Below are 20,566 nucleotides of genomic sequence, written 5' to 3'. Positions count from 1 at the left end.
GTCTTCTTTAGTCTTTCCTTGGAATATTCATAATATATTGGTTCACTGTGTTTAGTGCCTCAGTGAGAGCTAGCCTATTACCCTCTCCAGCCGCAGCCAGGCAGCTGCACAGAGAGTCCCGGACTGTGTGTGCACATGTCAATCACCCCCTGGTGTTGACATTTCATACACACTGTCCCAGCCTTGTGGGGGGAAGGGCACCCCTAGAGGCTGGTGTCTGAATTTATTAGCAGCCTGAAGAGAGAGAGAGAGAGGAGGACTGGGACTAGGGGAGGGAACAGGATAGGCATAGCCTTTATCTTTTCCTCCACCAATCTGCGAGGTACCTTAGATCAGTGTACCCAATGTGCACTCTCAGATGCACCCTAGCTCAGTGCACTCTCAGATGCACCCTAACTCACTGTACTCTCAGATGTGCCCTAACTCAATGCATTCCCAGATGTACCCTAACTCAGTGTACTCTCAGATGTACCCTAGCTCAGTGCACTCTCAGATGCAGCCTTACTCAATGCACTCTCTGATGCACCCTAACTCAGTGCACTCTCCAATGCAGCCTAGCTCAGTGCATTCTCAGATGCACCCTAACTCAGTGCACTCTCCGATGCACCCTATCCCGGCCCGGAGGCGCGGGGCGTCTTTCTGACGGAGCGGGGGCGCCGTGCCGGACTGGCCGTTCTGTGACTCATCGGGCCTGTGAAGGGGCCGCGCCAGACGTCCGCGCCCGAGCGTGGCGACGCGCTGCTGCACAGGCGGCACATTCTTCACCTCGGTGCGTCCTGTCCTCCGCTGAGGGGGCAGGGCTGCGTCTGGAGGCCCTCGAGCGGCGCGGCCAAAGGGTTCATAAACCCGCTGCTCTGAAGCCAAGGCCTCTATTAATAACGTTTATTAGACTGGGCAACGTTATACAGCGCTGTGTGTCATGGCCTTTATACGGTTTTCTTAGAATACCTCATCTGAGATTCAGCCTAAATCTTAAATGAGCCTATTTATAATGCCTGCACTTTTATAAATCAAATGAAATTCAACAGTTTGGACTAAGAGAGCAATGGGCTTATTATAGGCTAAGTGGCAGTTATGACCCATACTGTTGTTCCTGTTCGTCATTCCCGGTTTGACCCCTATGTTTTTTTTAACTAATAAAATGAACTATTACTTGAGAGTGGGTTGATATATGATGACAGGAGTAGTTTTTAAATGAGGCTATATTACTGTTGGATTTAGGAGGCTACGCTAGCGTGTGAGCAGTGGTGTGGCAGCAGATGGTTAGGTAAGTTTTGCAGGGTGACTGGGAGAGCCGTGCTACAAATGTTCAGGCTTGAGGTATGTTGAGCTCCGCAGAACCGCCATCGCTGTGTGGGCACTCCTTAGAAACCCTGGGACACTCAGTCCTGACAGACTGACCTGGCGCACACACACATACCTGCACAGCACTGACTCACAACACTAGCCCACAGATCTGCATTCATACATACACGCACTGCTGATAAAATGTGAACAACACATATTCATGTTTATACGCACGCACACACAGTCACACGCACATATACACTCTCTCACACACACATACACACTCTCTCACACACGCATACACACATGCACACATATGCACAAACACACACACACTCTCTCAAGCAGACACATTCTCTCTCGCACATGCTCACACACACTCACACACATGCACACTCACACACACACATACACTCGCACACAGCTGGTCCTTCAGCTCCCCGCAGCTGTCCGTCTGTTGTGCCATCAGGGGTGAAGCAGTAGTGTTAGGGAGATTGCTGCCTGCTTCTCTGAGCTCTCCGTGTACTGCTAATCTCCTGTGTGCCGTCAAAAAGTGCAGTCATATCACAGTATCAGAAAATGAGGTTTTCCTGACCACACACTTCTGCTTTTTCTGTGTGTGGTTGTGGTTGAGGAAGCCGCGAAGGGGAGGTTTTCTGTCATGTCCGTCTGGCGTGAGTTCAGTGAAACAGCAGCGTGTGGGAAGGAGGACGGTTCGGTCATCAGGCGGGCTGACTCAGGCCCAGGCCTGCAGCCAAGCCGTGGCAGCCCTCACGGTCACGGGCAGTGCTGTGGAAGCCCCTCCCCCGCTGGGCGCCTGAACAAGTCCCCAGGAAGCGTTCTTCCTTTTTGAAGTGGGCCGGGGGGGGGGGGGGGGGGTCACACGAGGCATGCGGCTGATGTGCCGGGGGGGGGGGGGCGATAAGAGGATTTGCAGCCGGCCGGCAGCGTTTGAGGGGCCATTTTCTCTCCTCCTCCAGCTTCCCTCCCCCCCTGGGCCTTGTTATTTAATTAAGCCCGAGATAAGGCCTAATTGATATGTGGGGTGTTGGGAAACGCCGCCGTCCATCGAGGCTCCTCGCCTCGGCATTGTTCCGCTGTGCAGAAAGAGAGAGGGCCTTTCGCTCCGCTCTAATCAGTATTGCACCGGAGAAGCTGCCTGTCTCAAGGAGGGAATGTGTGCTCACCGTTGCGGTAAATATGGAGGCTGCTGTTGTTAAATGACAATGATGCAAAATAGGATTAGTTAAATTGCACTTCCAAGTGCTTCTGAACGTACGGCGATATGGAGGTGCCCTCTGGATTTCCTCGAGCTCCACTGCTGCTGCCGCTAAGCGTGCTAGCGCATGAAAGGAAAGGGATGCCTTAACCTGAGGTATAAAAGTCAGAAGAGAGGAAGAGAGCCCCCGAGCTGCTGGTGTTGGGGGAGCTCTTCAGTGGCCCTCTGTGATCGACTTATCCGGCCTCGTTATGGACGGTGATGTCACCAGCCCTTCACCGGCTCCGTGATGCCATCGCTCCGTTCGTCCTGTACGCTCACCGTACTCGTTTTTACGATTCTGCAGTGAAGTGTGACAGGGCTCTCTTTTATCATTTCATTTTAAAAATCCTCTTTTATTTTATTGGCGGCGCGGTGGAAAGAGCTAGAACGCTTCAGCGGTAAAAGGCAGCTGTTAACTCTGAGCTGCGAGCGAGCGTTTCTCAAAGCCGCAGTGTGGCGTGCTGGATCTGCTTGTGGTGTTGGCAGTCTTGCCTCACTTGACCGTATGGAAACAAGTGCTGGCAGTTGGATGCACGTTGCCATTGCCATGGCACTCATGAGGGGTGGCATTTTCCGGGAGAGGAAGCGAGAGAGAGAGAGAGCAGATGACTCTGAACACCAGACAGGCCCATGGTGCTTCAGTTCTGTCTCTGAAACAAGGCCTCCTGGCTCGCCTCACGCCGCGTGTTTCTCTCGCTCTATAAAAAGGCCCGTGACGGACAGAGAGCCGGTCCCCTGCCGTGTGACGCCGCTGTGTGACTGGCCTGGGGAGAGGGGGGCCGGTTTCCCTCGGTGCAGGGGTTTTGGATTTAGGCCCGGGGCCTGGCCGCCGGCACACGTCCGCCCGCCCGCGGGCCTGGGGGAACGCCGCTGTCGCCGGCTGAGCTTTCCCAGGGTTCACCGCTCTGTGCTGGCACAGGGTAAGGCTCAAACAGCGCTGGCTCTCTGTGCCCTGCTCCTTCCCCTTCCTCCCCTCCTCTCTGTCCCCCCTCTCTCCCTCCTCTCCCCCTCTCCCCTCCCCCCTCCCCCTCTCCCCTCCCTCACGGTTCAGCCACATTAAACGGCTCTATATGAACACGCATCTCCCTTGATCTGACCACCTAATGCACCTGCTGCCACCTGCTGTTTTCTAATTGGGTGCAGAATCACCAAATGCCCTGGCCCTAATTAGTAGTTTAAATTACCCCCATAAAAGCCCATTTTGGTTTTTTCTTGAGCACACACATATTAGTGTTGTTTTCTGCATGTGGATGGGATGGGATTTTTGGTTGGTGCGTATATGCGGTGTCAAATTAGAGGCAGGGTGTGCTTACCCAGTGTTTGTAGTGTCAGATGGAGGGTGTTTGTCTAGTTTCATTTCTCCGTGTGGGTTTATCACATAGTCTACTGTTAGACTCTGGGTGTTTTACATCTTGTCTGATCCAGTTTGGATTAAAGCCTGGCAAAATATTGCCTGGAGTGTGTGAGGTTTGTCCTTCAGATTTCTCCAGGTTTCTTGGCTTGTTGAGTTTTAAACGCGTACTCAGTGGCGACTGTAAGGGAGGTTGTAGGTGCCCTCACTGGTGTCGCGTCGCTGGCCATCGGCAGGGTCTCAGGTAGCCTTGCTCTCTTGTCTGTTTCAGCCATCATGTACGTGATGGGGGCGCTGGGTCCGGCCGCAGGCTACCTCCTGGGGGGGGTCCTCATCGGGTTCTATGTCGACCCCAAGACCGTCGTCCACATCGATCAGAGCGACCCTCGCTTCGTGGGAAACTGGTAAGAGAAATGAACGACCGCGTGCGTACGTGTGTTTGTAATTCATGTTAGAAAAAACGTGCGGTGTGGCTCGGGGAGGTGTTGGCATCCGCGCGGACGGCGTGAAAACATTATCGGCGGTGTGAAGTGATGACATGTCTGCGCCTGTACTGTTCATTCACCCCAGGGGGTGTGCGCATGTGACTGTAGTCGGTGAGAACCCTCAATTCTCAGAACACATGATGAATACCTGTTTGTGTGGCGGTCCAGTGTGCGTGGATATGCTAGTGTTAAAGTCAAACTCTTTCTGCAAGATACTGCCTAATGGAAGATATGCAGCCTCATATATAGCCTATTTGTATGTGTGTGGGCGTGCGCAAGTTCAATGCACAGTATTAAAGTGACAAAGTGACACATTCCCTTTTAAAAGGTTTTGTGTGTTAATGAGGCATATCTGTGTGCAGGTGTGTATGCGTGCGCTGTTGATGTGTTCAATGAGTCATGTTTACTTTCAGGTGGAGCTGGCTATGTGAGTGTGCGCGCTTGTGCGTGTGTGTGTGTTAATGAGCCATGGGCTTTGCAGCTACGTGTGTGTGTGTGTGTGTGGTGTGAGGGTGTAAATGTGTGCTTGTGTGTGTTAATGAGCTATGGGTTTTGCAGCTATGTGTGTGTGTGTGTGTATGGAGTGTATCCCTGTGTGCTTGTGTGTGTTAATGAGCTATGGGTTTTGCAGCTATGTGTGTGTGTGTGTGTATGGAGTGTATCCCTGTGTGCTTGTGTGTGTTAATGAGCTATGGGTTTTGCAGCTGTGTGTGTGTGTGTGTGTGTGAAGTGTGTGCTTGTGTGCATTAATGAGGTATGAGTTCTGCAGCTACGTGTGTGTGGTGTGAGTGTGAATGTGTACTTGTGTGTGTTAATGAGCTATGAGTTTCGCAGCTACGTGTGTCTGTGTGTGTGTGTGTGGAGTGAGTGTCTTTGTGTGTTAATGAGCGTGTTAGCCCTGGTGGAGCTGGCTGTGCGTGCGTGTGCATTAATGAGACCCCCCTCCCCCCCCCTTCCCCCGCAGGTGGAGCGGGTTCCTGCTCTGTGCCATGGCCATGCTGCTGGTTATCTTCCCCATGTTCACCTTCCCCAAGAAGCTCCCTCCCCGGCACAAGAAGAAGAGGAAGAAGAAAAAGATGAGCTCGGACGACGTTTCCAGCGACGACGACGTGATGAAGGAGAAGTCCGGCGGCAAGGGCCAAACCGTCACCTCCTCCATGGGCTTCGGGAAGGACATCAAAGGTACCGGAGCGCGCTCCGCTCCACAGGCCGAGGCCGCTCCGCGTGCGAGGCTAAACGAAGAGCACCGTTACAGCCACACACCAGCCTTCAGGTCTCTTAGAGACGCGTCTGCGGCCATTTTGGCTCTGCTCCCTGGTCACGTACGGAGCCCGAGGCTGTGGGAGAGACAGGCACTGAGTGATGTCATTCATAGCTGCAGGTGGCTTTCATTTCCCGAGCAATAACTGAGCCGTGTGAACGTTCAGGGAAAGCGTTAAAGTCAGTGAAAATGGGTAACTGTAGCCAACAGATTGACTGATATGGAAATTAGGCAGCTTTTTTTTTTTTCACCAGGTGGACATTTGTGTAGGAAGTGCTTTCCTTTGTACGGGGGGGACTGGGTGTACCCACGCCTAACCCATGTGTTAGCTTAATAAGATGGGGAAATTGCTGAGAGGTCCGGGCTTCAGGGAAGGAAGCGCTTTTGTTGAGCCGGTCCTGCTGCCATCGAAAAGCGCAGGAGCCCGGATTCGTCTCGACTGCTGTTTTCTTTATCAAAGAACTCGCCCTGCTTCTCACCAAATGAACCCCCGCTCAGAACAGATGGGAAAGAGTGCGCCTTCCCTTTCTGAGTGATGTAAAACAGCCCGACGTGTTTCAGGATTCTGCTGATGTGCTGCTGTCCTGCTGTCCTCGGTCACTGGAACGCGATGTCCGGAAAGCTTTGTTGACCAAAAACACGGAAACGTGAGCGCAATGTGAAATAATAAAGCGCTTGATTAAAAAAAAACAAAAACAAAAAACAAAGTGCAAACGTGTTGACAGGACTGTGTGTTTCAGGTGACCTCTGACTGCAGCTTTAAACACTTAAAAAAAAAATTCAACAGAAGCCTTCTCCCTCCAGGTATTTAAATGCCGCGTTTAGGCTAGCTGTTGTCAAAGCAAATCCGCGGCATAATGCATGTAAATGAATGTGCACTTAATTAAAGCCTATCACAATTACTCTCCATTATGTGACTTTAAAGTGAATGCTTTAAATAGGTAGGAACCTCGGGCCACGCCAGGGGAACGTCGAATTTTCCCCCCATGGAAATAACAAAAGGATCCGCTTATGGAATCAGACGGACTGGAATAAACAACTGTTAACTGTTGACTTGCTGGCCTGAGCACCAGCTGCCCGTGTTAATGAGGTGTGTGACCTGCACACACACACACGTCTCCGATCGCAGGCCGCTCGCAGATCACTGTACACCGAAGGGAAAAAAAAGAGCAAAAAAACCCAGAGACCTGATTGGATTCCCAATACACACATCTGCACCCCCAGGCGGGGATTTCCATTGGAGTTGGCTGAGAAATTGAATAATTAACGGCTCGCTCGTTACGATCCCGTTTCTCGATACGCGCCCTCACGGCTAACAGGTGCTCCCCGTCAGATTTCCTCGCTTAACGAGATTAGGGAAATAGCCCCCGGGATCCTGGGTAATTAAAACCCGATGCCCGGTTAGCAAATCCCACTACTGTACGCGGCAGGCAGTTCCAAACAAGTTTCCCCCCTAACCTGATCTCCCTTCCTTCTCCGAAGTCCCCTTGGTTACCTAAGCGAGATTAGAACATTTAGACTCCAGAAAAACGTCTGCAGTGATTTAGTGTACGGGATTATTAGCCCAGATCCAGTCCCTGTAACTAGCGCAGAACAGGCTAATCCTGCCCCCCCCCCCCCCCCCCCACCCGCTCGTCAGGTTCCCGGGACGATGTTGTCAGAGGTCCAGATTGTGGAGCAAATTGAAGTGTGATTACGTGGGATTAGGAGCGAACGGCACTGAAGCACAACCTGTTCCGGTTCCTGTGCGTGCCAAGGGGCGCTTGAAGTAGCCAGGCCCGGGCGTTCACAGGTTCAACTCCGCACACTTCTGCTTCTCTCGCGCAGACTTTTTAATACCCCAGATTATTTGACTTCAGAATACGTATGTGAGAGTTAATAAAAGATTACAAGGAACATGTACATGGCTCTCAGCGCACGCTGTCTTTTGATCGTCAGTTTGGATTACTAATTTAATACGCTCTCTTTACTGGAGTCCATACATTTTATTATGATTCAGTTCTTGTGGTTGTAAAGGACAGCTTCTGATTGTGCGTTGTAGGGAAGTGTAAGGCCCAGATTTGTTGGATATAAAATAATGATGAAAGTGGCTTTTTTGAGTTTGTGATGAGGCAAAAACAGCAGTTTTAATTTTATCAACAGTAAATTCAAGCTTTCTTGATTTCCCTCATCTCTCATAATTTGCAAGCCGTAGTTTATTGAACGAGCTTGAAGTAAGTGACAAAAAGAAAGGGAGGGGTCAGGCCACTGAACATTCGTTTTCTTTAATGAAAGGGGAAGCTGCCAGGAAGAATAAAGCACCGATATTAACTTGATGGTAATAAACTTTTAATGTGGTGTGGCCTGCATGATAAACTTTCGGATTATGCAGAGAAACCCTGTACCAGTGAGTACCCTGCACCCCTCCACATAGACTGCTGGCAGCCTTTAAACAAAAACATGCTTATTGTTTTCCATTACAGAGAGAAGAAAATATGGGTGCAACCAGTTAAATTAATTATTTGTTATGAAATAAGGCTATAACAAGAGCGCTCTATTAGATTCCACACCAGGGGGCCCTACGGGAACCATTTTAGCTCCAGAAATTTGATTGCGTGGTTCAATTTGACAATAGCTGTAAAACAAAAAAAAAAAGTTAATAAATAAAATAAATTAAAAAGCCCTTTTCCCTTATTGGGTCTTTTTGAAAGCACTTATTTACAAACGCAAATAGCTGTACGGCCCCTGTGCTCCTCTGCAGAGCTTCTGCAGTAGGGACTCCTGGCATCAGCAGATTCAGGCCTCAGGGCTGTAGTCAGTGTGGCTCTGGGGTGCTGGATTCTCATTCTGAACCCCAGACCCTAGCGCACGGACCCCCTAGACCCCCCCAGACCCCCGCCCATGGACACACCAGACACCCCAGACCCCCCAGACCCCCGCCCATAGACCCCCGCTGGCCTTTGTGCTGCACACGCCTTAAAGCACGAAGCCCGCTGGCGTGTTTCAGCAGTCGCTGGTGTCCTCTGTGTGAGCGGGTATGTCAGAGCGTCACTGGGGGGCAGGATAAGGCCGGCGCACATCCGTCATGGCGGACGAGCGAAGCCGAACCGACGTGCGGAATAAGCGCTACGCCGCGGCACTGACCCGGCACAGAGCCGCTCTCTCTCTCTCTCTCTCTCTCTCTGGCCCCGGCGCTGACGAGAGCAGACGTGACTGACCGCGCTCACCCGGGCCTGCTCTGTCCCCCCCCCCCCCTTCCCCTCCGCAGACCTCCCCAAGGCCGCGGTGAGGATCCTGAGCAACATGACGTTCCTGTTCGTGAGCCTGTCCTACACGGCCGAGAGCGCCATCGTCACCGCCTTCATCACCTTCATTCCCAAGTTCATCGAGTCCCAGTTCGGCATCCCGGCGTCCAACGCCAGCATCTACACCGGTAAGACCCTCCTCCTGGGTGTGTGTGTGTGTGTGTTTACAGACACGCACGCACACGTGCACACGCATGTTTACACACAGGCATGAACACGGTCATACATGCACGCGCACACACAAATCATCGCACAATGCACACAAACACACACACACACAGATACTGTATCACTGACAACAGGATTCAGCTCAAATATTCTAAACAAGTTTGATTCTGAACGTGTTGGTTTCAGAGCTCTGGCCAATCCTAGTGTGGTTTAACTGCTGGTTAGGTGGGTTGGGAAAAGTCTCAGAATGACATTCTCTCTCTCCTACCTTCTCAGTCTCTCTGGGTGTCTCTCTGTAGACATCTGAGCAGAGTTACTCAGACAGACACCAAGCGCAAATGTGACAGGGACACCCTGTCAGGAACGTTAGCCATGTGCGCTATCTATCTATCTATCTATCTATGGTGGCTCAGAATGCCTAGAGTCACACATATCACAACACCTCCTGTACCAAACTACCTTCCTCACTTTCTATTGAAACTCTCTTCATTGCCTAATATGGCTACCTTCATCACTTTCTTTAGAAACTGTCTTCATTAGCTAATATGGCTACCTTCATCACTTTCTTCAGAAACTGTCTTCATTGCATACTTTAGAAGACTATCATATTTGATAGTGAACTATCTTCATTGCACATTATACCAAACTATAATCCCTTCCTTTAGCAAACTGGCATCGCTTACTGTTCTATAAAAACCGCATTATCTTCATCGTTTACTATGGCAAGCGATTATCGATCTGCATCAATGACTGCAATAAGCTCTTCATGGTTTACTGTAGAAAGGATGTTCACTGCCTATTACTGGTAACTCATATGGTTCCATGTATAATTTATTTATTGGCTTATCTTTTTTTGGGATCTGGAAAAGATTTTGTTCTCTTGGACCTCTTTTGAGCAAAATCGCAATTAAGTATTAAACACAACCATCACCATCTTTGTCGCATTGCATGCAATGAAGACGCTGTGCTTTACACACACACTACCGTTGTAAATGTCGAACAATTAAACAAGCGTGTATTTAAATGTGGTTTTCAAATGTGGTCCGTGATGTCTGCAAAAGGGCTATTTTGCTTTTGGACGGGTGCATTTCCTCATCCTTTCCAGTAGCACTTCGCTCTGCTGGGGCTCTCATAGCCTTCTCGTCAGCATTAGGAGTGACTCATGCGTGCTCCTTTGATAAAATCAGCAGCACCCTCAGATCAACGTCAGAACTACCCTTGACATTATTGAGCCCCTTCTAGCCTACGCACATAGATTTATCAGATAATCAGTCTCTTAGTCAGTCTGCCTATTGTTTAAGATCTTCAGTGCAATTGCTCGTGGTATTTTAAACGTTTGACTGCTTATTAATAAACGACTTTGTTTAGTCCTCGCGAACAATGTCTGCAAAATTCCGCATTGTGTTGCTAGGAGCGGAATTCAGTGCGCATTAACCTGGGTGCTGATGAGTCTGTTGCCAGGATACAGCAAGAAAGGCAAGAGAATCGCACGAGGGGATCGCGTATCTTCAGCGTGAACCCCACCGTTTGTGCAAAGCCATGTGCAAGGGCTCCCCCTTTTTCTCTCACCCACAAGAAAGAGCGTTTATGCCCTGTGGTTTGCGCGTTAGAATTAGGTGTTGTTTCGCATTGTGGATGGTGAATATTGTAGATGTACTTTCACATCATGGCAGGTGAACATTCTAGATGTTCTTTCGCATTGTAGCAGGAGAACATTCTAGATGTTCTTTCGCATTGTAGCAGGAGAACATTCTAGATGTTCTTTCGTGCTGAAAGGGGCCGGTGAACTGACGCACGCGGCTGTACGTGGGTCTTTTGTGCAGTCACTGAAAATGCAGCGGTGATAAATAATGCAGGTGCTCTTTAAATAAATGGACACCTGGGAAAAGGTAAGGAGTGCTGTGTAAAACAGCAGGGGGGCCTGCAGAACCTGTATTAGCTCACAGATACTGACCGCTGCCGTGCTTAAAATCCTTTTTTTACGACCACCTCGATCCTACGACCGCAACGCGCGGTCTCCTTGGACCTGACCACGGTCGCGTAACCTCCGTCTGTCTTCACGCTGAATCTTTTAAACCGCTTTGGCCGTTAGTTATACAAGACCCTTTTATTTTTAGAAGGGAACTGTGGAGGGTCGCTCTCTCTCTCTATCTCCTCTCTCTGTCCCTCTCTCTCTCTCTCTCTCCTCTCTCTCACTCTCTCTCTCTCTCTCTCTCTCTCTCCCTCTCCTCTCTCTCTCTCTCTCTCTCTCACTCTCTCCTCTCTCTCTCTCCTCCCTCTCTCTCCTCTCTCTCTCTCCGAGCCTCGCTGTTCATTTCTCCAAGGAGACGGGCTGTTCCCTCGGGAGCACATTTAGCCTGCTCTTATCACCCCGCGCGTGGCGGCTGTCTGCGCTGTTCTGACAGGCGAGCGCCCACGTCACCGTGACCTCGCGTGAAGTGACGGCCAGGTGTGAGGGCAGCAGCCATTTGACAAAGTGCCGGAATTACGTGTTCCTTCTTTGTGTCTCTCACGACAGTTAGACGCCGCGTTGTTCCATTTATAATGGCCGCATCCACCATAGAAAGCTCTGAGATGGCAGTACTTCAGTGCTTACATTATAACTCATAAGAGCCCTGATTGGAGGAATAGTGTATCTGTGCTAAGATAAGCTGGAGCCGTGTTTATGGTGTTTCGCTGAAGCGGCGCAGGGCTAGTGCAGTGTGAACTCAGTGGGAGATGAGCCGAGAACAGAGGGCCGCCATTGGGTGCTGTCATGCTGTGTCTTTCCAGCGCATCACTCTGGGAAATTAAAACTGCATCTATATTTATCAGAACAGGCAAAAAGGCCTTTGTTTAGTAGTTTTTTTTTTTTTGTTGTGTACAGATGTCATCTGAAGAACCCTTGTTTGAGGAGAGCAGAGGAGGCTTTTCCCAACAGTGCTAGTCATCAGCTGCACACAGCTGTGTGTGTGTGCGCGCGTGCGTGTGTGTGTGTAGGGCTGTGTGCATGTGTGTGTGGCTGTGTGTGGCTGTGTTTGATTGCACTGTGACCACTGTGTTGGTGAGAATCTATGTGATGATTAATTTAACCTTGGGTCCAGAAGGAAACGCTCCCCATGCGCAATCCTTTGCTATGGAAACGCAAAGGACTCCTGAGATAAGCGCAAGCCGCAGATATCTGACGTCTGTCTGAGAGAGAGCCATTAAGAGGAGGAGTGAATGCTGAGTATGTATGTGTGTGTATGTGTGTGTGTGTGTCTGTCTGTGTGGACATGTGCGTACTGTATGTGTGTGTGTGTGTGTGCGTGTGCGCGCGTGTGCATGCGTGTGTGTCATTACACCCCATCGACCAGGCGACTGACCCCCTACCATCCACCCCCAGGTTGTTTTCCTGCTGTGGGGAGGGGAGGGGGGGGGGTCTCTGGAGGGCAGGCATGTGTGTGACTGCCGCCCCCCCCCCCCCCAGCAGCCTGTGGATTTACAGTTACCCGATACAGCCAGGAGTCAGCTTTGACTTTCAAATCCCGTCAATTAGCTGCACTTTCCCCAGAGCACGTGTTCTGGCCTGACAGAGCCTGACTTCACACAGGCCACTGTCACTGTCCAGCCACGGCTGTCATTAGGCTTATCCAAGCTGTGTGTGTGTGTGTGTGAGTGTGTGTGAGTGAGAGAGAGAGCATGTGCATGCATTAGTGTTTTTTCTTCAAATCCTTTTCATAGAAATCTGGGATTTTGCAGGCCAGAGTCTTTTGTAGCCTGCAGTACATGTGGATTCCTAACGGTAGGATGGGTGTTGACAGTTTTGCTTAACTTCTGGCCATTTTGAGATTATGACTCCCCTCCAGTAAAGCTGCCTTTGCGTGTTATGCCATCGCTGGCCGTCCAGCGCAGTAACTTACGGCTGTGTACCCCCTGCTCCCTCCCCAGGGGTGATCATCGTGCCCAGCGCTGGGGTGGGCATCGTTCTGGGCGGCTACATCATCAAGAAGCTGAAGCTGGGCGCCCGTGAGTCCGCCAAGCTGGCCATGATCTGCAGCGGCGTGTCTCTCCTCTGCTTCTCCACGCTCTTCATCGTGGGCTGCGAGAGCATCAACCTGGGAGGCATCAACATCCCCTACACCACCGGGTAAGAGTCTGTACTGCAGTACCCCTACACCACCGGGTAAGAGTCTGTACTGCAGTACCCCTACACCACCGGGTAAGAGTCTGTACTGCAGTACCCCTACACCACCGGGTAAGAGTCTGTACTGCAGTACCCCTACACCACCGGGTAAGAGTCTGTACTGCAGTACCCCTACACCACCGGGTAAGAGTCTGTACTGCCTTACCCCTACACCACCGGGTAAGAGTCTGTACTGCAGTACCCCTACACCACCGGGTAAGAGTCTGTACTGCAGTACCCCTATACCACCGGGTAAGAGTCTGTACTGCCATATCCCTGCACCACCGGGTAAGAGTCTGTACTGCAGTATCCCTATACCACCGGGTAAGAGTCTGTACTGCAGTACCCCTACACCACCGGGTAAGAGTCTGTACTGCAGTACCCCTACACCACCGGGTAAGAGTCTGTACTGCCGTATCCCTACACCACCGGGTAAGAGTCTGTACTGCAGTACCCCTACACCACCGGGTAAGAGTCTGTACTGCCTTACCCCTACACCACCGGGTAAGAGTCTGTACTGCAGTATCGTTACACCACCGGGTAAGAGTCTGTACTGCAGTACCCCTACACCACGGGTAAGAGTCTGTACTGCAGTATCCCTACACCACCGGGTAAGAGTCTGTACTGCAGTACCCCTACACCACCGGGTAAGAGTCTGTACTGCAGTACCCCTACACCACCGGGTAAGAGTCTGTACTGCTATACTCCTACACCACCGGGTAAGAGTCTGTACTGCAGCACTGGGAAAGATTCTCATTCTCATATCTCCGGTATCTCCATCCCTACTGACTAAAAGCCTGCCCTCCTTAGACATAGATGGATGTGTGAATCTAACCCATTTACATCGAGCCCATCGAGCGTCAGAAATGGATACATTTAATGTGAGAACATGGAGGTTTTCAGCCTCGCTGTCTGAAGGCTGCGCAGACTCTCTGCTCTCTGCAGCTCATGGCTGAGGAGGCTTGTCCTTCGCCTGCCCTCCCCGTGGGCGCTCGTGACTAACGCGCGGGCTGGAATGTTTTCTTTGTTTTAAACGCGGCCCCTGTGCCTCCAGCCCCACGCGGCGTCCTGTCCCACGAGGCACCGCTCGCTCCGCTCATTTAACCGGCGGAGCGGCGGCGTCCGTTTCCGCGCGCGGGGAGCTCCTTCGCGTTCCCTCGGGGACGGCGGAAGCAACAGTCACGGTTTCCACGGCGCTCCGTTCGCCGACGGCGGGGCGGATGAGTTCAGAGGCCTCTGGGGCGTGGAACGTCAATAGCGACCGGGCGCCAGGAAACATCGATCCGCTGTTACCTGGCGAAGACTGTTTACTGTCCCCGTCGTTAAGGCGTCCTCGAGTGTCAACGGGGGCCTCGTTGGTCCAGTGCCTGCGGGAACATCCCATGTGTTTTGTCAACGCTTGGAGACGCCATCGGTTACGGGAAGTGTGGTCCTCCCGTCGTGTTTTTGCATGCGATTGGTCTTCTCACTGGACTGTTGAACTAAGTCCGTTTGCCTGCAGCTGATGACTCAGTAGGTGATATTGGCCGGTGCAAAATTGCATCGACCGGGCCGCCATTTTGTTTCACAGCCATTAGAAAAAGGAAGCGCCGTCCCAGTTATCCGGTGTTGCGTTGATTTGACTCGAGGAAAGGCGTGCAAAATTGCGTGCGCTTGAGGGACAGAAGAGAAAGCTGCACCGGCGCAGTACTGTCATTGTTGAAATGGGTCGATCTGCCTGGTGTCGCTTTCTGTTTGCAGTTAATCTGGGAAATGTGGGCCCCAGACAGCATTTGGATAATTCGGCTGTAAATGACTGTTGCGCAGCGTGCAGTATGAAATGAGTTTCACGCCAGCGCGATCGAGTTGTGTCTGAGCGTCCCTGAGGACGAGCCGAGGTATTCTGAATTGCCAAATGAGGACTCGAGAGCTTGGAAATAGAAGATACGAAGATAACCGTTTACTTTCAAAGAGGATATCAGTTTGTGACCGAGGCTAATATGTTCTCGCGGCGCAGTCTGTATGGCTGTAGACAAGGAGACGTGTGGCTGATGTTGAAATGAATGGATGGTAAATGGACTGCATTTATATAGCGCTTTTATCCAAAGCGCTTTACAATTGATGCCTCTCATTCACCAGAGCAGTTGGGGGTTAGGGGTTAGGTGTCTTGCTCAAGAACACTTTGACACGCCCAGGGCGGGGTTTGAACCGGCAACCCTCCGACTGCCAGACAATCGGTCTTACCTCCTGAGCTATGTCGAATTCATTTCCCAGCGGTGTGTTGGGATCCAGTTCGTTTTTGATCCGCGTTGCGTATGAACGGTGTGGCTGTGATGTACCGCGCCGTGAGCCACTCTCTTACTGTCCCCTTCCCTTTCGAGCCTTCCTGAGGCCGCCCCGTTTCACGACGCCCTTCCCCCTCGGTGGCTCTACGCAAACAGCCGGCGGCTGAGCCTGCAGAAAATCCCGGCGCGTGAAATTGGCTCCGCTATTTTAGCCGCCGTGTTAAAAAGCGCCGCTTTCCTTTCTCCCCCTTTCGAGCGGCGCCGCGGGCCGTCCAAAGCCAACCGAAGCGCGCGGCTGATTGGAGCCTTGTGCTCGCCGGGGAGGACGGCCCTGGCGCGGCCGGGCCTTCGGTTCCCACGCCGTTTGAAGGCGGCGTGTTTATTCAGCGTCTCTCTCTCCCTCTCTCTCTCTCCCTTTCCCCCCCCCCCCACAGCCCGACCCTCACCATGGCGCACAGGAACCTGACGGGCGGCTGCAACGTGAACTGCGGCTGCAAGATCCACGAGTACGCCCCCGTGTGCGGCTCGGACGGCATCACGTACTTCAACCCCTGCCTGGCGGGGTGCAACAGCGTGGGCAACGACAGCACGGGGGTGAGTGCCCCACCCCCTCCGAATTCCCCAAATCCGCCCCAAACAGAGCCCACCACACAAACCCAGAGCCAGACCCCTGAAAACTCACTGCAGGGCTGCTGGCTTTCTGACATCACACTGGCCTACTGAGACAGGAAGCTGAAACAGAGATGTGCCTTGTTTCCTCCGAGCAAAAGATTTCTACATTAATATGGCTGCGATCGTTGATAATTGCACTGCAGTATGTTTGCTTAAGCAGACAAATGGCCTGTGGCGCCACTGGTAATGACAACACATGTTATGATTTCTAGAATAATATGTACAATTTATGTGACAGTATACTGATATACTTAATAATTCAGCTATTATGTATGACTTCCTGAGGGAGGTCAATAGGGCATAGTCCCTTTGTGAATTGTTATTTTAAAAAATGAGTGTATTTTAAAATCTGTTATCGCTGGTGCTTGCTGATTGCCTCTTTGCTTCTTCTGAGGAAATAAAACTATGGGAATTGTTTCAGTGGATTTCCAAAGTGTTTATACATTACATATTTGTAGTTGTGATAGGACTTTGACTTACTGCCTTCCTTGTGTATCACTGTTGGGATGACTTCTTTCTCGAGCACCTCTTGCCTTTTGATAGAAATCTTAAGAGTTAAATCTAATGGTCAGTTTAAATACACACAGATAGACATTTTTAAGGTGACATGTAGAGGGGGGCGGTCTTTAATAGTGCGCTGTGTTGGCCGTCTTTCAGATCCGGAACTACACGGACTGTGCCTGTGTGCAGAGCAGACAGGTCATCACCCCGCCCACTGGCGGTCAAGGCAACCAGCTCCAGCTGGTCATCGTCAAGACGTACCTGAACGAGAACGGCCACGCCGTGTCGGGGAAGTGCGACCGCACCTGCAACACGCTCATCCCCTTCCTCATCTTCCTCTTCATCGTCACGCTCATCACAGCCTGCGCCCAGCCCTCCGCCATCATCGTTACACTCAGGTCAGAGCTCGTCACCAGGAATAAAGAGCGCGAATCATTACAAACTACACACAAAACCGTGATGTCATTAACTGCTTCTCTGTCACCGTCTCACGCTGTCCCCTTTGACTGTGCAGGTCAGTAGATGAGCAGGAGCGTCCTTTTGCACTAGGAATGCAGTTTGTTCTACTCAGAACACTCGGTAAGTTGCCTTTCTAATATAAACAGCACCACCTGCTGTTCATTTCTCTTATTGTGCTGAATTAATCGAGAAGCCCGGCTGAGAACATCTCCTGTTCCACTAATGGAATCATGAGTAATGTATACGTTATGCACACCGATACATTCTTTCAAGCAGTCGCTTTTATTATTTTATGAAGGCTGGTAAAACAATACAGCAAAATTTCAATTGCTGTCCTGAAATCAAGAGGGAAACGTCACATTAAGATGTCGCACTGCAAATGTTTAGACGTTTATAGTGCAGCCAGCACAATGCAGGTAGGGTAAATTTGTGATCCCCCCCCCCCAGCCTACATTCCGACGCCCATCTACTTTGGCGCGGTCATCGACACCACCTGCATGCTGTGGCAGCAGGACTGCGGCATCCACGGCTCCTGCTGGGAGTACGACGTCACCTCCTTCCGCTTCGTCTACTTCGGCCTGGCCGCCAGCCTCAAGTTCGTGGGCTTCATCTTCATCTTCCTCACCTGGTACTCCATCAAGTACAAGGAGGACAGGCTGCAGCGCTGGCACCAGCACACCTCGGCCCTGGGCACCGTCAGCGAGCTGATCTGCCACGCGGGCGGGCAGAAGAGCCACGCCCGGACGCGCTCCTGCCCCGTCTTCAACCCCCGCCCGGAGCCGCCCGCCGGCCCCGCCCTCAACCGCGGCCTCTGCAGCCGCAGCTGCCCCGGCAACACCCTCAAAGCAATAACCCCGCCCCCCCGCCTGCCGGAGGAGGCCCCCGCCGCCGCCGCCCACGTGTGAGGACAGGGACGAACGTCCTCCCCCGCCCCGCCCCGCCTCCCTGCGCCCAAACATGTGCCTTCCTGTTCCTCGGCCCCTCCCCCCCACCAACCCGCCCCCCTACCAAACCCCCCCCACCCCCCCACCCTCAGCAGCCCCATCTGGGCCCGCTCTCAGACAGGTCGCCCCCCCCACCTCCGCCAATGCACGTCCCCACAGCCCGCGTCCTAAGCGTAGCCTTCATCCCATCTGTGACTCATCTTCAGCTCGCTCTAAATGCGCTTTTTTTTTTTTTTAGAAAAAAAAGAGGAAAAAGAAAACTTAAAGGAAGAAGCGGATTTTGTATTCAGTTTTATTTCTATTTATTTCTTTCGTTTTCGTTTCGAGTGAATCCTGGGGCAGCGGTAACCCTCCGTGGGAAGACACCTCACGCATATCATCGACTCCTATATCCAAAATGCAAGTACAGAATTTCAGAATACATTTTGAATAACAAAAATGTATTTTTAAACATATGGTGCTACGTGGGGGGACGACACACTCTGAATTACTCAGTCATAGATCACGGGCTGGAGTGGCCGAACGGCACTGCTTCACAAGCACAAATGAAACCTGTACTATGCAAGCTTCTCTCTCCTCTGCTCCCCCCGCATTACAGTACTGTACAACGAATCCGTGCTTTTCGCCGGTTCGCTCACCGCAGAATTTTACTGCTGGTGGTTGAGCGTGCATATCATGTTCATGTTCGCATGAAATATTCGCCATCCATACCATTTAAACGTCCTGCACTCGTTTTGTTTTTTTTTTAAGGTAGTCCATCCTCGTGTATTCTTTTTAAACTCTTCCTCCAGTGCTGTCATTGTGATCCTGTACCTTAATTGGTTTTGGAGATTTCATGAATTTGGCGCAATTAGAGTCGCTTGTATAGGGGGGCGTAACTGTACGAGTTTGCCTCCTCTGGCCCCGCCCCCCCACACACTCTCCAGGATCACAGAGTGCGCGCTTGCTCCCGGACCGGCGTGGAGTCACCCCACCCCAAAACTGAGGACTCAGAGCTCGCTGTCTGTACCAGTCATCATCCATGAAATCGCTGTCATCTCAAACATGTGCTTAGTGCGGTCCATGTTAAAGTGCTGTACGATACTGTGTATATTCTGAGTGGGCAGGGGGAGGGATGGTCCGATGTAGTGTACACGCATACTGGCTGCGGTTGCATGTTTCAGTGCTCTGCCTTTTGCTGTGATCGCCTCCGTGTGGTCTGGAGGTCTCAAAACAACCTTGAAGTACACTTCAAGTAGATCTAAACTGATTTTAAGTCTGGCAGCGTGTTGGGTAGGTGACACTTAGCCCAGTGCTAGCACTGCAGAGCTTGTCATGAGCAGGGCTACGCACACAGCCCAGCCTGCAGGTAATGCTTCAGAGAGCGCCCGCCTCCTCGTCAGCATTGAAGACACTGAGCGCGAGTAGTTTGCAGTTATAGATTTAGCTGGGACTTAGTGTTTACTAAGTAGCAGCAAGTATCACTTTCTCAGAATTTAACTTCGATTTACAAAATGAAACGTTAACTTTAAATATAAGCAAACTGAGCCCGACTGAGCATGTGCTGTTGACACTCATTTGTCCAACCAATGAAATGTGACTTGAGAAAACGCTCTTTGCCTTCGGAAATATCCATGCATTATTCTCCAAATTTGACCTACGGAATTTAGTTCAGCTTAATGACATAATTATGTTTCATTTTTGGCCTTTCTTTGATATGAGGATGCAGATAATTTTCTGTGAGTCAGTACCCACAAAATGGTAAGAAAGAGCCATTCAATAGAGTCCTTGACCATAAATCAATGACATACTTAAGTGCCAGTCAGGTCAAATCAATGTTCAATATCATGTCACTTCAGCATACGCTGTATTAACAGTAGTAATTCCACTAGTTTTGTTGTCAGATCTATGTAGGACTTAATTCTTAGACATTTTGGCATTTAATCGATATTGCAGTAAGCATGCATAGAATAATGACGTCCAGGTACATCAGCGTATAATATATATTACTGTAGGAATTTTTACATTTTGCTGTGTGCATATGTTTGAAGGTAACTGAGGACCCCTGCTGGTCAGAAAGGCCATGACACATATGTCGCCTAAAACTATAATTCTGTGACAGAAGGAAGCTGTATTCCTTATATTTATGCAAAGGCATCGCTATAGAACCACAAAGGCAAATGTAGATGTAGGGCCTCTTTTTTTTAAAACTACCACCTTTTTTTTTTAACTGCCTCCACCTAAATATAACAAGCCATGCCTAATAACACAATGTAATTAAAATGGTTGCAAACACAAAAATTGGCTTAAATCTAAACGTAAAAGCAGAAAAATAACATTGTTGGTGAGGGGTTGCTGGTTCACGGAGCGCTCATGAACAAAATGAAAACTGGGGCATCAGCCTGTGGATTATTCCGATAAATCCAAAAACGCTGTGGCCTTTCAGTGCTGTCAGTTTGCCTGCAGCGGTGTGAACTTCACCGCAGCTCAAGGAGAGGCCGTCAGG

The 20,566-nt window shown here is 50.8% G+C and overlaps 1 protein-coding gene across 2 annotated transcripts in view; it reads left to right on the top strand.

The window, feature by feature from the left end:
- The window catches only part of LOC135253582 (solute carrier organic anion transporter family member 5A1), a 37,926-nt gene extending 19,795 nt beyond the window's left edge, over positions 1 to 18,131 (top strand). For both annotated transcript variants that reach the window (XM_064333046.1, XM_064333047.1), the window contains exons 3-10: positions 4,171 to 4,303; positions 5,349 to 5,566; positions 8,893 to 9,057; positions 13,007 to 13,205; positions 15,940 to 16,099; positions 16,835 to 17,076; positions 17,193 to 17,257; positions 17,585 to 18,131. In XM_064333046.1, coding sequence (XP_064189116.1) covers positions 4,171 to 4,303; positions 5,349 to 5,566; positions 8,893 to 9,057; positions 13,007 to 13,205; positions 15,940 to 16,099; positions 16,835 to 17,076; positions 17,193 to 17,257; positions 17,585 to 18,042 — 1,640 coding nt within the window. In that variant the 3' untranslated portion in view covers positions 18,043 to 18,131. The remainder of the gene's footprint in view (positions 1 to 4,170; positions 4,304 to 5,348; positions 5,567 to 8,892; positions 9,058 to 13,006; positions 13,206 to 15,939; positions 16,100 to 16,834; positions 17,077 to 17,192; positions 17,258 to 17,584) is intronic.
- The last annotated feature ends 2,435 nt before the right edge of the window (positions 18,132 to 20,566 follow it).

The sequence above is a fragment of the Anguilla rostrata genome, chromosome 4 (assembly GCF_018555375.3).
Source record: "Anguilla rostrata isolate EN2019 chromosome 4, ASM1855537v3, whole genome shotgun sequence".
Taxonomy (NCBI): Eukaryota; Metazoa; Chordata; class Actinopteri; order Anguilliformes; family Anguillidae; genus Anguilla; species Anguilla rostrata.
This window is presented reverse-complemented; position numbering and strand designations above follow the sequence as displayed.